The sequence below is a fragment of the Salvelinus fontinalis genome, chromosome 31, assembly GCF_029448725.1.
Source record: "Salvelinus fontinalis isolate EN_2023a chromosome 31, ASM2944872v1, whole genome shotgun sequence".
NCBI lineage: Eukaryota > Metazoa > Chordata > Actinopteri > Salmoniformes > Salmonidae > Salvelinus > Salvelinus fontinalis.
Window position 1 is genome coordinate 34375866 of NC_074695.1, and position 15919 is coordinate 34391784.

The 15919-nt window shown below is 41.6% G+C and overlaps 2 protein-coding genes across 4 annotated transcripts in view; one reads left to right on the forward strand and one right to left on the reverse strand.

Moving 5' to 3' along the window:
* fam217ba (family with sequence similarity 217 member Ba) overlaps positions 1-4972 on the forward strand; it is an 11389-nt gene extending 6417 nt beyond the window's left edge. For 2 of the 3 annotated variants that reach the window (XM_055892335.1, XM_055892336.1), the window contains exon 3: positions 100-4972. In XM_055892335.1, the coding sequence (XP_055748310.1) occupies positions 100-1630 (1531 nt within the window). In that variant the 3' untranslated portion in view covers positions 1631-4972. The remainder of the gene's footprint in view (positions 1-99) is intronic. The other variant, XM_055892334.1, reaches the window with a different exon arrangement.
* ttll9 (tubulin tyrosine ligase-like family, member 9) lies at positions 3802-14911 on the reverse strand. Its single transcript, XM_055892337.1, has 14 exons — positions 14723-14911; positions 14322-14368; positions 13738-13830; positions 13383-13494; positions 12430-12615; positions 11977-12045; positions 11715-11805; positions 11550-11590; positions 11264-11351; positions 10611-10669; positions 10273-10469; positions 7082-7195; positions 5388-5512; positions 3802-5196 (listed from the first exon to the last, which is right to left on the reverse strand). The coding sequence occupies exons 1-14, from the start codon at positions 14735-14737 to the stop codon at positions 5126-5128; spliced, it is 1308 nt and encodes a 435-aa protein (XP_055748312.1). The 5' UTR covers positions 14738-14911; the 3' UTR covers positions 3802-5125.
* Positions 14912-15919: the final 1008 nt, after the last annotated feature.

Below are 15919 nucleotides of genomic sequence, written 5' to 3' on the forward strand. Positions count from 1 at the left end.
CAGGTCTTGCAGATCATGAGGTCTTGTTATGTGCTCAATTACCATTAATAACCAGACTAGTGTTTGGCAAATAACTTATATGGTACATTTTCTCCTCAGGGCATTCATTCAAAGGGAAGCAGAGTCAAATCTGGCACTACTCGAAACACTAGCAAACTGGCAAGGTAAGTTTATAGGGGAACCCTTTCTTAAAATGACTCAGTCCAGTCAAATCCTTAACACTTTAACTCTCCACAGCCCTCAAGAAGGAGGCTTGAAGTCTAAACCACACACACACTCCTCCACACAGAGGCAGGAGAAGCGAGAGGTTCAGCGAACGTCCCCATGTTGCGGTGAGTTAGATCAGAACCATGGGGTACTGGGCCGAAGTCGGAAAGCTCTCTCTCTGCCCCTCTCCCCTATACCTGGGCTGCGCCAGGGGCCAATGCGGCTTCACACACACACTCAAGTCCCCACCCTGGAGTCTCTCAGGCAGTTTGAGCAGAAGGAAGTCGACTCGGACAGCGCCAGTGACCTGTCAGACTCAGAGAGACTACCTGTACTCCCCTCCCCCTGTACCCCCTGCACCCCACCCCATCTCAACCTCCGTGCTGAAGTGATCAACTCCAGCGACTTCCCCCCAGCCTTCCCAGGACCACACGGGGCCACGAGCGACAATGAGAGCGTCAGCTACAACTACCCTGACTTCCTGCCTCCTCCCTTCAACACCTGGAGCCTACGCCAGCTGGCTGTGTTCCTCCACACGGAGGGCCGAGGCGCACCTCGCCCCAAACCTGTGGGGCCCCTGGAGAAGTACCTGGAGAGGCTGCTGCAGTTGGAGTGGCTCCAGATCCAGACTGTGCAGGCGGAGACCTGCCGACCTGCGGGGGGCCGTCCTAGGGCCCTGGGCTTCCCCTCTGCCACCACCACGAACGCACCTCGGCCCCACACGGCGCCACCCAGCCGCCTCAGCTCCCCCAAAGGCCTGCGGCAGTGTCAGCGCGCCTTCCCGTTTGCCCCTCACAACCCCCCCTCGCTGGCAGCACAGCAGCTCGCCCGCCTCCCTGTCTGCCCCCATTGTCACATCCGCTACCCTCTGTGCAACGGGAGCTGCTCCTCCTACGCCTACCAGCGCCACTCGCGCCTCAGTCCCCTGCTGGAGCGCCGAGCCAGGCCCGGGGTTCCCCCGAAGAGGAGCAGCAGTGAGAGCCGGGTCACTTCCTCTGAGAGTAGGGCTACAGGCTGCAGTGGAGGAGGACAGACTCCAGGTAGCCCCTCGGCAGGAAGAAGCCACGTCAGACACATGCAGGCGGTTGGCAACATCCGCAAACCCGCCCAGGAGCCAGGCACTAACGGTACAGGTCATGCCGGTGTGAAGAAAGGCCGCGCCAGAGCCAATTCGGAAGCCGAGGTGAGGAAGGAGTCCAGTACGGCTAAGGCAGGTGTGGAGAAATACACACACTCTGGAAGTAAACGAGAGTCTAACACGATCAAGAGGTTCGAGAAAGACTGTCAGAGGACAGAAACAGGAAGTCAGGCATCTAAAAGTGGGGTTAAAAGAACAGTAAAAGAGCCACTCTCTCTCTTCAAGGCACCGTTGTCTGCCAAAGCGAATGGAAAAGCAAAGAATGTTCACTTTATTGCAAAATAACCACATTTCCTGGCTCAGTACAGGAGCTTAAAGTTATGCTTGATAAAGTTCTATATAATATACAGTGCCTTCAGAAAGTGTTCATATCCTTTTACTTTTTGTCGTGTTACAGCCTGAATTCAAAATGGATGAAATCTATCTTTTTCTCTCACCCATCTACATAAAATGCCACATAATGACAAAGTGGAAACATGTTTTTTGAAATGTTTGCAAATGTATTGAAAGTTAAATACAGAAACATCTCATTTACGTAAGTATTCACACCCTTGAGTCAATGGGGCTCCCAAGTTGCGCAGCGGTCTAAGGCACTGCATCTCAGTACAAGGGGCGTCACTGCAGTCCCCCGTCATTGTAAATAAGAATTTGTTCTTAACGGACTTGCCTAGTTAAATAAAAAAAAATACATGTTCGAATCACCTTTAGCAGCGATTTACAGCTTTGAGTCTTTCTGGGTAAGTCTCTAAGAGCTTTGCACATCTGGACTGTAGAATATTTGCACATTATAATTTAAAAAAATCTCTGTGAAGTTGGTTGTTGATCAGTGCTAGACAGCCATTTTCAAGTCTTGCCCTAGATTTTCAAGCCGATTATAAGCCAAAACTGTAACTAGGTCACTTGGGAACATTCAATGTTGTCTTGGTAAGCAACTTTTAGGTTATTGTCATGCTGAAAGGTGAATTTGTCTCCCGGTGTCTGTTGGAAAGCAGACTGAACCAGGTTTTCCTTTTGGATTTTGCCTGTGCATAGTATATTCTATTATCCTAAAAAGAACTCCACAGTCCTTGTTGATGACAAGCATTTTTTTTCTTTCTGGTATTTTACAAGGTAAGTTGACTGAGAACACATTCTCATTTACAGCAACAACCTGGGGAATAGTTACAGGGGAGAGGGTTGAATGAGCCAATTGTAAACTGGGGATTATTAGGTGACCATGATGGTTTGAGGGCCAGATTGGGAATTTAGCCAGGACACCAGGGTTAACACCCCTACTCTAACAATAAGTGCCATGGGAGTGCCTCAGAGAGTCAGGACACCAGTTTAACGTCCCATCCGAAAGACAGCACCCTACAAAGGGCAGTGTCCCCAATCACTGCCCTGGGGTATTGGGATATTTTTTAGACCAGAGGAAAGAGTGCCTCCTACTGGCCCTCCACCACATTTCCAGCAGCATCTGGTCTCCCATCCAGAGACTGACCAGGACCAACCCTTCAGAAGCAAGCCAGCAGTGGTATGCAGGGTGGTATGCTGCTGCATACCCATAACATGATGAAACCACCACCATCATGCTTGAAAATATGGAGTGGTATGCAGTGATGTGTTGGATTTTCCCCAAACATAATGCTTTGTATTAAGGATATAAAGTTAATTTCTTTGCCACATTTTTTTTTTGCAATAGTACTTTAGTGCCTTGTGCATGTTTTGCAATATTTGTAAAACAGGATGCATGTTTTGCAATATTTGTATTCTGTTCAGGTTTCCTTCTTTTCACTATGTCATTTAGGTTAGTATTGTGGAGTAACTACAATGTTCTTGATCCATCCTCAGTTTTCTCCTATCACAGCCATGAAACTCTGTAACTGTTTTAAAGTCACCATTGGTCCCATTGTGAAATTCCTGAGCGGTTCCCTTCCTCTCTGGCAACTGAGTTAGGAAGGACGCCTGTATCTTTGAAGTGACTACATTGTGACTACACTGTATTGATACACCATCCAAATTGTAATTAATAACTTCACCATGCTCAAAAGGATATTCAATGTCTGCTTTTTAAAATGTGTATCTACCAATAGGTGCCCTTAGCGAGGCATTGGAAAACATCCCTGGAATTTGTGGTCAAATATTTGTTTGAAATTCCTGAACTTATTTAGGCTTGCCATAACAAAGGGGTTGAATACTTATTAACTCAAGCTTTTCATCCGTAATTAATTTGTAAAAATGATCTAAAAACATAATTCCACAGTGAAACAGGCTCTGCCAGTGATACAAAATCTAAATTTAATCCATTTTAAATTCAGGCTCTATCTAACACAACAAAATGTGGAAAATGTCAAGGGGTGTGAATACTTTCTGAAGGCTCTTTTTACTGTTTTGCTGCTGTTTAAATCACTACGCTAGCTGTTTGCAACTTTCAAAAGGTCAAATAAAATATATATAATCATCTATTTCATGTAGACTTGATTTTAAGTGATATTTTAATAGGTCAAAGAATAAAAACATTGCCAACATGTTGTACTGTAACAATCTTGCACTGTAACAATTTTGGTTTGGGCAATACACACAAGCCTTTACATGGAGCTTGGACCATGATATCTGATATTATGATCTAATGTGTGGAGCAAATATTCTTTCCAAACATGTTTATTTCAGACTGTAATCAATTAAGGCTTTTAGGCAAACTGAAGACGTTGGCTCAAGGCACTTTGCACTGTACAGCCATTTTTGTTAGTACAGGTTATTGATGTTGAAAAGTAGACAACATATAGGCCTATTATTAGTCGACCATTAATTATTTAGTCAGCAAGTAGGCTGATCCACAGAGCCTGAGGTTCACTCAAAATAGCCATCATCATCGGTCTAGTGGAGCTGTTTTTGGTGTTGGAATGTATTTGTTCCTTTATTCTCTCACTATATGTTTTTCTTTGTTGCTTGACCATCATGTATCTTTCTTTGGTGCCTCATTTGTTTCTGTGTCTAAGAGTTAAATTGTTGAATACGGAGAGACACACACTTTGTGATATTGTTGGAATGATGGTTTATTGGTTCAATATGAATGATATACTCTATTCAAGGTATACTTGTGTAAGGGCTTTCTCTTGTTTGAATAGACTTTAATTGACATTGTCTATTACAAGTATAATTTGCATAGGGCTAAGCTCTTTTTTTTGTTCAAGAGAGACAGTCTAATGTTTGCTACGAATGTAAATGCGTATTTTTCCAAATTTTGTATACCATAGTTCTATTTATGATAGATATTGTGTTAATCACATTTTGATTCGCATTTGTCATTGACATTTATGTTTACAGTTTTGGGTAGGAAAAATGTTAAGCAAAAAAGCTGAATGTATATTTTTTTGCATAATTTAACAGTTATTCCATTTGTTTACATTAGAACGTCTATCAATGTATTGTACTTTATGTGGAATTTATTAATTGAAGCGCTACATACATGTAATAGTCATACTGTGTTAAATTGCACTTTATTTATTCAATATTAATGTAAAGCCATAGATCAGGGAGTAGAGTTGTCGTAAACATTCTCACACGCACACAGAAAGTGGTGCATATTTTCTCAATGTTGAATGCAGTTGTTTGTAAGGCATAGAAATAAATATGCTTTGCACTGAATCATTGAGTGATATCATTGAGTGAGTGTGACCTTACCATCTATGAGTGAGGTTGTAAGAAAATACATATTTATGAAATATTGCTGGAAACTGTATAATGGTGGTGATATGTAGGCGTGTTGGTTTCAATTGGAAAATATTTTTGGGTAGTGCGTCATATCCTCTTCTTCCCAGGAAATGGTTTTAGAAGCTGACGGAGTTGCTTCTTTCTGTCGTTTACACAGCCTGTTGTGGGGAAAACAGTTGTCAAAACACAATCTGATATTATGCTCTCTCTAAGGTGACAAGCAAATGTATTGAAGTGTAAAAATTCATGGTTAAGAGCCAATCATTTTCTATGAGGCTTTTTTGTTTGACTTGAGACGAACTTGAACCCAAGTGTGGTGACTGAGAGTAACAGTTTAAGCCAGACTTACCGAGGTGTGTGTTTGCAGTGAAACAGGCGCTGCCCAGTGTCTCTAGGTTGATATCTTCTCTGTAGACAGGTCCATCGTTCCACATAAGGTCATAACCACCAACCCTCTTTTCTCTGCCAGTCAATCTAAAGACAACAACCAAAGAGAGAATATAGATGATAGGAAAAATATCACCAAATCACTTTCCCCTATTAAGTAGTCTCGGGAAGTGCTGTTGCCTTAGGTCTGGGAACAATAGGGGATTTTCTTGGCAACTTCGAAAGGGGAGAAAAAAATCTTCCAGGGAGGGTGCTCTTCAGACAGACAACTCTCCCAACAAATCATACATTTGGGTAGGCTCAGCTTAAAATGCAGGCGGGAATTGTGCCCTTGATATATTATCACCTCGGAAACATGAAAGAGGTGGACCCAACGTGAACGCAGATAGCTAGGCTAATTAATTATAGCCACAGCCAGTCAGTGGTGGAAAGCTTGTAACACTAATGTTCGCTGTCATGGCTCATGCAAACTACTAACTTGGAAAATACATATTGAAGATATTCTCTGCCAGCTCCATCTAGCTAGCTACTAATTTTGTGTCCGGTGGGGATATTTATACCAGGGTACAATCGGAAAAGGCAGTGAAGTAAGAAAGCTGGATTTCCTGCTTTCCTGTCCATTTCCGACTATAGCAACTGGACGTTTGTATCGGTGCAGACATGTATGTTGGAACATTGTTCATGCGAGAGGTACTCCATCTGCACAGGGAGACTACCAATCAAGTCTTTTCATCAGTGGAAAGTAACGAAGGTAGGAAAGGAGCAAGCCAATATATGGATCCAATTCCATCACTAAAGGCAACCACACTGCGGGTCACTCAGAATGTTGATACTGTATATTTTGAGGTTAGGTCAATATCTAGTGACAATTGCAGTCTGCACTGGAGCTTATAGGGTATGTCAGGTGTAACACAGTTAATGTTAATACAGAGTAAACATTCTGAGTTGAACCTGTAGTGTGGTTTCCCTTTTAAAAAAGGGAAAACTCAAATTCATGCCTACTGGTTTCTCAAATTGGTAAACTCAAATTCAATAAGAAAGAAATTCCAATTGAAATTTCTGTACTTCCTGTATTAACTGAATTGAAATGGAACTGCCCACAACCCTGCCACAAAGGATCATAATGACGTCTACCCTAATCCAGAGATATTCAGCTCTATCACTAGGGGGCCATTTTGTCTGTGGATTTTTCAGTAGCTGTCCAGTATTTTAGCTGTCCAGATCTTCTAGGAAATATGACCTATACAATATGAGTGAAATAGATTACCCCCCCCCCCCCCCCCCTTCTGTGAACCCCTGTCTGAACAGTTGATTTGCTTGTTCAGCCAATGAGACATATCGGCCAAAGTGTGAGAGGTCAACTTTTTGAAACAGTCTGTTTCAGATACAGGTTTGAGGAGGGGTATTACAGTGGTTATTATCTAATTTATGCTTTGGCCACAAAGTAAAGGACTTGTGAGTCAACAAACTTATTTGGCTATGAGTTCACAGAATGAGCTTTTAAAAATTATATTTTCCCTGGAGCGTTACTTTAAAACCCAAATAATGTCACAGATTGGCCTGAGAATCTTGATTTCCAAGGTCTAAATCAAAAGCAAAGAAGGAAACCAGTAGGCATGTTGGCCCTGGGTTGAGTATCCTTTCCCCACTCCCTACCTGCCCTCCATGTCCACGATGTGTAAGGTGTCCTCCAGCAGACAACACTTCATGTCGTAGTCCTCTTTGCTGCTGGCGGTGAGAGAGGGAGAGGCGTTCACCTCTATCAGCCACCTGTGGAGAGACACAAATTAGGAATTGCGATCCGACTTGAATGTTCGCACCAGTCTCCCATTGACATCAATGAAAGATTAAGTGAAGAGTTGCGCCCGCTTATAATTCTGAATAGGCCCAAAAGAGATTAAGGATGACGGCAATGATCTAACATTAAGATGATCCAAGAATTGTGACAGACCTAGCTACCACTTTACATTGTGGACACACCAACAGATCCACGGACAACGCAATCGCCATTGTACTGCAGACTGACCCTAAATACCTATGTCAGAATGCTGTTAATTGACTACAGCTCAGCCTTCAACACCATAGTGCCCTCCAAGCGCATCACTAAGCTCAGGGCCCTGGGTCTGAACCACTCCCCACAGAAATGCGTGCTCAGCCCCCTAATGTACTCCCTGTTCATCCATGACTGCTTGGCCATGCAGGTCTCCAACTCAATCATCAAGTTTGCTGACGACAACAGTGGTAGACCTGATTACCAACAATGACGAGTCGGCCTACAGGGAGGACGTGGGAGCTCTGGCGGAGTGGTGCCAAGAAAATAACCTCTCCCTCAACAAAACGAAGGAGCTGATCGTGGACTACAGGAGAAAGCAGAGAGAGCACGCCCCTATCCACATCGACAGGGCCACAGTGGAGAGGGTCAAAAGCTTCAAGCCTGGTTCAAATCCAGGCTGTATCACAACCGGCCGTGATTGGGAGTCCCATAGAGCGGTGCACAATTGGACCAGCATTGTCCGGGTTTGGCCGGTGTAGGCCGTCATTGTAAATAAGAATTTGTTCTTAACTGACTTGCCTAGTTAAATAAAGGTTAAATTGAAAAATTAACAAGTGGATTATTTTGCTCTTCACTCTATGTCAATTAGTAGCCTAGGCCTACTCCCGACCAAAAGACTGACAAGTCTTAACAAATCAATGTGATTTTGTTTCACAATCTCCATCTGTATATTTGGTTAATTCTCTGGATGGGCAAATAAGTGGAGGGGGTATCACTCATCTATTTGTTTGCTCATCTACAGTGCATTCAGAAATAATTCACACCCCTTGACTTTTTCCACATTACAGTTGTATTCTAAAATGTATTAAATATTTGTTTTCTCTCATCAATCTACACATAACATCCTATAATGACAAAGGGACAACAGATTTTTAGAAAATGTTGCACATTTATTAAATTTAAAAAACAGATATACCTTATTTACATATGTAGTCAGACCCTGTGCTAAGAGACTCAAAATTGAGCTCATGTGCAAACGGTTTCCATTGATCATCCTTGAGATGTTTCTACAACTTGATTGGAGTCCACCTGTGGTAAATTCAATTGATTGGACATGATTTGGAAAGGCACACACCTGTCTATTTAAGGTCCCAAAGTTGAAAGTGCATGTCAGAGCAAAAACTAAGCCACGAGGTTGAAGGAATTGTCTGTAGAGCTCCGAGACAGGATTGTGTCGAGGCACAGATCTGGGGAAGGGTACCAGAAAATGTCTGCAGCATTGAATGTTCCCAAGAACACAGTGGCCTCCATCATTATTAAACTGAAAGAGTTTGGAACCACCAAGACTCTTCTTAGAGCTGGCCGCCCGGCCAAACTGAGCAATCGGGGGAGAAGGGCCTTGGTCAGAGAGGTGACCAAGAACCCGATGGTCACTGTGACAGAGCTCCAGAGTTCCTCTGTAGAGATGGGAGAACCTTCCAGAAGGACAACCATCTCTGCAGCACTCCAACAATCAGGCCAGACGAAAGCCACATGACAGCCCGCTTGAAGTTTGTCAAAAGGCACCTAAAGGACTCTCAGACCATGAGAAACAAGATTCTCTGATCTGATGAAACAAAGATTGAACTCTTTGGCCTGAATGTCAAGCGTCACGTCTGGAGGAAACCTGATACCTATGGAAAAGCATGGTGGTAGCAGCATCATGCTCTGGAGATGTTTTTCAGCCGCAGGCACTGGGAGACTAGTCAGGATCGAGAGAAAGATGAATGGAGCAAAGTACAGAGAAATCCTTGATTAAAACCTTCTCCAGAGCGCTCAGGACCTCAGACTGGGGTGAAGGTTCACCTTCTAACAGGACAACGACCCTAAGCACACAGCCAAGACAACGCAGGAGTGGCTTTGGAACAAGTCTCAATGTCCTTGAGTGGCCCAGCCAGAGGACGGACTTGAACCCGATCGAACATCTCTGGAGAGACCTGAAAATAACTAAGCCGCGACGCTCCCCATCCAACCTGACAGAGCTTGAGGATCTCCAGAGAACAATGGGAAAAACTCAAATACAGGTGTGCCAAGCTTATAGCGTCATACCCAAGAAGAATCGAGGCTGTAATCGCTGCCAAAGTACTGGGTAAAGGGTCTGAATACTTATGTAAATGTTATATCAGTTTTTATTTTTAATACATCTGCAAATGTTTTTTGTTTTGTCATTACGGGGTCTTGTGTGTAGATTGATGAGAAAAAAAACTATTGAATCCATTCTGGAATAAGGCTGTAACGTAACAATGTGGAAAAAGTTAAGGTGTCTGAAAACTTTCCGAATGCACTGTATATATACTGTGTATATATACAGTACCAGTCAAAAGTTTGGATACATCTACTCAAGACATGGATGTCGATTAAGGCAGCCCACCGTACCTCTCTGATTCAGAGGGGTTGGGTTAAATGCGGAAGACATATTTCAGTTGAAGTTGTACAACTGACTAGGTATCCCTCTCTCCCTTTCATTCAAGGGGTTTTCTTTATTTTTACTATTTTCTACATTGTAGAATAATAGTTAAGACATCAAAACTATGAAATAACACATATGGAATCATGTAGTAACCAAAAAAGTGTTAAACAAATCATAATATATTTTAGATTTTAGATTCTTCAAAGTAGCCACCCTTTGCCTTGATGACAGCTTTGCACACTCTTTGCATTCCCTCAACCAGCTTCATGAGGTTCCTTCCTACATAAATGTCAGATTTATAAAGCAATTCAATGGTTACATACTGGGCTCAGACTGGTTAATGTTTTGCATTAAAAATGCAGTCAGTTGGTGGGGAATGAGGAGGGAGGTGTGCGTGTGTCTCACGGTTTGAGGTCCTGATCCAGTAGGATGTCATAGCCATAGAGCTCAAAGCAGTGTTTGTCGTTGATGATTACTTTCTGCACACTCTGCAGGCTACGGACAAATATGTTGTCAACGTCCTTAAACAGAGCCTCTATGGTCTCTGTGCCATGCCTCGCAGTCAGGTATCGCCGAAGCTGCTGCATCTGCCACTTACAGCCCTACACACACGGAAGGGAGAACAGAGAGAGAGAGATTCATAGCAAAGTAATTTATTCTTCAATTGTGTTTAGCAGGGGTCTTACTAAACATTCGGATTAGATTACCCCCAACATTGTGACTTTTGAAGGAATTCTACACACCTTTTCAGGATCATAATCTGGCGCTGTTTTTTGCACTGCCACATTGGTGAGATGGACATCTTAGGAGAAGCATTAAAGAGACATGTTCTATTTGCCTCGTCCCAGATCTGTTTGTACTCCTGCCAACTCCATTGCTGTCATTGCCAAGCCAAACAATTTCTTAAAACCCTGTTTTTGCTTTGTCATTATGGGGTATTGTGTGTAGATTGATGAGGGGAAAAAATTATTTAATCCATTTTAGAATAAGGCTGTAATGTAACAAAATGTGGAAAAGGTCAAGGGGTCTGAATACTTTTGGAATGCACTATATGACAGGATAATGAGTGACAAGGAGTTGGCATTATGGCACAAACAGACTGGCACTGGAGAAAGAGATGATAGAGAAATAGTAGAACAGAATTTGGGTCAAATGTATTTAAATTCCAGGCGATTCAAAAGACTCAAATTGTTAGAGACAATTTATTATTAGGATTCCGGGTTTTAATCCTGAATTGAGTCGAGATGAAATAGAGCCGACCGTTGGGAGTTTGTTTCTTAGGAAAAGACAATTATTATTTGGCTGCAGAACAGTCGACTACTGTGTGCAGATAACTGTTCTTAGACAATAACTCAGCTTCACATTCAAGGCTGTAATGAGGTAAGGAGAAGGATACACTGGTCATCAATGCTGGTGAGAGAGAATCGGGTGCTGGAGAATCGAGCAAAACCATCTCGATATAACCATGCCTTCAGTGGGATATACTAAGACACACACACAAATGAATTCTAGTTAACAGTGTTAAATGTACATATTTTACAGCATGTGTTGCTTACTTCATCGGTTGACGTGTGTCAAGCCCGTATGAGTGAAGTGCTTTAATCCAATGATCTACCAAAATAGTTTTAGATTTGATTACTTTGATTTTGATTCATTTAGTGATTGAGAAGACCTAAACTTACTGATGTAACCAATACATAAACCCTCAAGTCAAATTTTCTTCCTATGTAAGGAAAGGTCATAAAAAGAGAAAGTTAGAGAAGAGCAATACAGAAATATCAAAATAATCCATTGTGTAATAATTTATTCCAAACTTAGACCTATTATCAAACTTAAGTTTAATGCACCACTGATAAGGTAGGGATTTTCTATGTAGCGCTGTGCAACGTAGCTCTCCACTTGAGTCTCATCTCTCTGCTCCTCTGAGCGACTCCCATCCTGTACAAACACAAACATACAGTGTCAGTGTGTGTTTGTCAGTCTTTTTTTTTTTACAAACATGAACATAAACCATGTATAAGTTAAGGGCAACAACCTATAAGACATCGACATTGCACAACAATCATATAATGTCATGTTTCAATTTATTATATTACCGCATGGTGTTACCTTTTTCCAGTCCATGATGTCTTTCAGTTTTTGAAATAGGAAAATGCCCTTCCCCTGAGATCTTGCAACCTGAACAAAGATTGATAGAGGGAGATGAACTTCATAACTATAGTATAAAGATACAAATGTATTATGTTAGTGCATAATGTAAAAGCAAAAGTTTTGTTTTGTCTACTCTTCTTATTACTGATGGCAACCTAATGCTAAACTAAGCTTGTGTGAATTGTCACGTTTACTGTTGAAAATAATGTATTTGTAGACTTATAGATTTAGTGCACAGGTACAGTATGTTCTGGTTGTATGATTGTTCTGTGTATTTTTTAAACTGGAGCTGCCTTGTTTGCCACATCTCCCTTGGAATATATATGTTTTTGTATCTTTGATGGGAATGGATTAATTAAAGGTTCGATAGGCCTATATTAAACAATAAAACAAATCTGCAAGTCCTCTCACCGGTTTCATGATCCAGGTGCTGCCCGGGCTCCGTTTGAACTCTTCCACAAAGAGGTGGTATTCACTGGGTAGTTCAAAGGTTCGGGGGAAAAAGTCACATTTGGACGCTTCAATGCGGCCAGCTTCCCTCTCAAGGGTTTTGCGGTACCTCTTCAGGTTTTTCACCATTAGGTTCTTGCGCGTCAGCTGCATCATAAATCAAATGAAGATTATGATACAGTACAAACATAAGTGTTATGTTATGAGGGGCAATCTGCAATTGGTACATCAATTTTTTGACTCTTAAATTAATGATAGCCTATATACACCTTGATTCTTTAAGAAATGCCTTATGATCTTACTTAAACTAATAATGTAAATTTTTGATCTCAGGGATGGATGGTCAGTCCTTTTATCCATAAGTCTATCTAACTATGAATTTGAGAGTGGTTGCATTTCTCCAGCCCCATTCCTCAGCTGTTTACCAAAACAGTGTGGGGTGACCGCTTTGTTGTTTGAACTGCAGATTGCCTTTATAATACACATGACTATAAATAAGAGCGCCACATGGGAAAATATGTTACAATGACACCTGCTGTCCATATATGGTAACAGCTATTTTTACAATACATGGTAACACTATTGTAGGGATCCTCGTGCATCATAAAAGCCTTCATAACAGCTAAGACATTATAATGTCCCCCATAGGCAGTGATAAACATGAACCTTATGGACACCGGCAAAATATTCTATGATGCTAGTTAGGCTACAGTCAGGCAAATCTGTTGTCATGTGCAGTAGTTGACATAGAAGCACATGACAACAGATTTGCCTGTCATCTAACAAGAATACATATGACGGCTGTTATAGCCTAATGTCTTTTGTAGGCTAGTGTTGTAAAGGCTTTATGAATACATAGATAGGGGGATCCCACAGTAAGTGTTACTGACTAATCTGTAATGGTACTGACTGACCTCATAATGATTGCGGAAATGGCATATCCTCACGTGTTCTTCCATGTAGGAGTGATCGAAATTCTCCCTCAGCCACCCAACATCACACCAGTTAAAATCCCATTCTCCATCACTGCGCTCACAGATTTAAAAAAAAAAGTTTTTAAACATGGGCATTTGACATCTTGTAATGTAGGCTAAGTCACTCAGGATACAATATGCTAATTAAAATGCTCACATGCACTCACACATACATAGATACACACACTCTGGATACAATATGCTACAAAGCCTAATCAAAATTCAATGTAGTGGATGCACGCACGCACACACACACATTATGGCTACATCACTAGGTCTAGCCTACACAACTCACTCTTTGACCTCCATCCAGCCTGGTCTTTGTCGCAAGACATCTTGAATGGTGTTTGTTAGGCCACATTTGTAACGTACACAACTTCTTCCATCCCTATGGAGTCAACAAGTGGTTTGTTAGTATCTTCCATTGCCAGGCTATGTCACAAACATCAGCCATCCAACATCACACCAAATACAATCCCATTTGCCATTACTGTGATCACATATCACAAATCATGTGCATTTTACTTCTTGTCATGTAAGTAAGTCCGTCTACACTAAGGAAAAAAAGTTATATCTAGAACCTAAATGGGTTCTTCGGCTGTCCCCATTGGAGGACACTTTGAAGAACACTCATTTGGTTACATGTAAAACCTTTTATTCTTAAAGTGTGTACACACAATATAGCTAGTAAAATGCAAATAAACAAAACACATACAGCTAACAGCATTAGCCTACAGTGGCTATCATCAATTAACTAGCTGGGTGTCAAAATGAATGTCAAATTGTCTATGTACTGTCAGATGTTTCCAATCATGCTAGTGCGTAACGTTAACTAGCTAACGTTAGCTGGTTAACAACCATATTTGCAGAACAACTCACCCCTCTCTTCTTTTTTGATAACCATAAGGACCCTTGTATCCAGCCGTCTGGTGAAACAATTAATGATTTAAGCTAGCTAGCCATTCACAATTGCCTGAACAAGTGATAGGCTACTAAATTAACTAGCTAGACATTTAACGTTAGTTGATTATCTTCGCTAACTTTCACAAAAGAGACAAAGCTAAATATATATTTTCGGACACAATGAAGTCGTGACCAGACCAGCCTAGGCAGCTGATAATCGGTGCTAAATCTGCTGTAGAGCCCACTATCGGCTGCCTAGAAGAACCAGAGCCTTCAGCTTCACCAATATCAGAACTACAGGTCAAAATGCGCTAACAGTAACGTTAAAGTTGGCTAATCAGAGCATGCATAGATTTTAATTTTAAGGGCTTTCCTACCTTATTCTTTGACATGTTTTCGTGGTAGCATTCACCACATCTGTTTACCAGGGTCAGCTAAAAGGTTAATTAGCTAAATGTTTAGCTAGCTAGCATTAACGTCAGCTAGCTGTCGAGTAGTTTGACCAGAGATACTAGAAAGGAGTAGCTAGCTAGCTAGTATCTACCTGGTTTGACAACACATGTTGTCATGGCAACCTCATGAATGAAAAAAATGTATTTATAATCATGAATTCCAATGAATTACACACACACACACACACACAATCTTTGAACATTTATTTACATTTATTTTCATATTTCCCAAATCATAGGAAGAGAGAAAAAGCGTACAGCACTGGTAGACCCCCTTTCAGTCAGTACAAGACACACTGACGTCACGCACAGACGCGCTTGTCTTTTGAATGCGCAACTAATGCAGCCTTCAAACCAACTGGAAGCTCGGAAACCTCCAACTTCAGTGCGTTCAAGACAATTTGGAACTAGGAAAAAACAAGCCCCGACTGGGAAAATCAGTTTTCAACGGTCATCTAACTCGGGATTTCAAGTCGGGAACTTTGGCCTCTTTCTAGAGCTCCGACTTTACGAATTTAAGATTCATGACGTCATTTTACCTCGTTTTCCCCCCCAAGTTCTCAGTTGTCTTGAATGCACCATGAGAAAGCCATCATCGTCATCTGCGCCCATTCAACATAGCCTAGATTTACGTTTTTATTACTTCTAAACAAACTAACTTTTTAAGGTTCTCATACGCATTTAATTACGTTTTGATTATTGCTTTAACAGTCGCTAAGACTATATTTGGTTGTGATCTTTGCAAAAATAACTATTTTGGATGCAGCAGTTGTTAGCTAGAATGCTAACGCTCAATGCCATAGGCTGTAGCAAAAGCTAGCCAAAGAGCCAATTTACTACAGCTAGAACAACGAGCCAGATATTTCAACTGATGTATAAATGTGAAGCATCCGCTTGGCGTGTTCACTCAGTACCATATATGGTGATGAGAGGAAGCCCAGGGGCCGGCAGTGAGAGAAGATGGAGCGAGATGGATTTTGGGCGACATTCTGCTCATTTTTTTAATCTATGAAACATTTAATATCTATACAGTTTTCTGTTTCCAAAACTACAATCTGTAACAAACAGAATGGACGGAGTTTCTAAAAAATTGCGTTGTTTAGGAGTGCACACGCGCACTTC

Excerpts from the sequence above, each read along its gene's own strand:
- ttll9 (XM_055892337.1), bottom strand. Across the intron at positions 13,831-14,321 it reads TATCAAAAAAGAAGAGAGGG|GGATGGAAGAAGTTGTGTAC; the intron begins GTGAGTTGTTCT and ends TTGACTCCATAG. Across the intron at positions 10,670-11,263 it reads CACCAGCATTGATGACCAGT|ATGTCCATCTCACCAATGTG; the intron begins GTATCCTTCTCC and ends GCTTCTCCTAAG.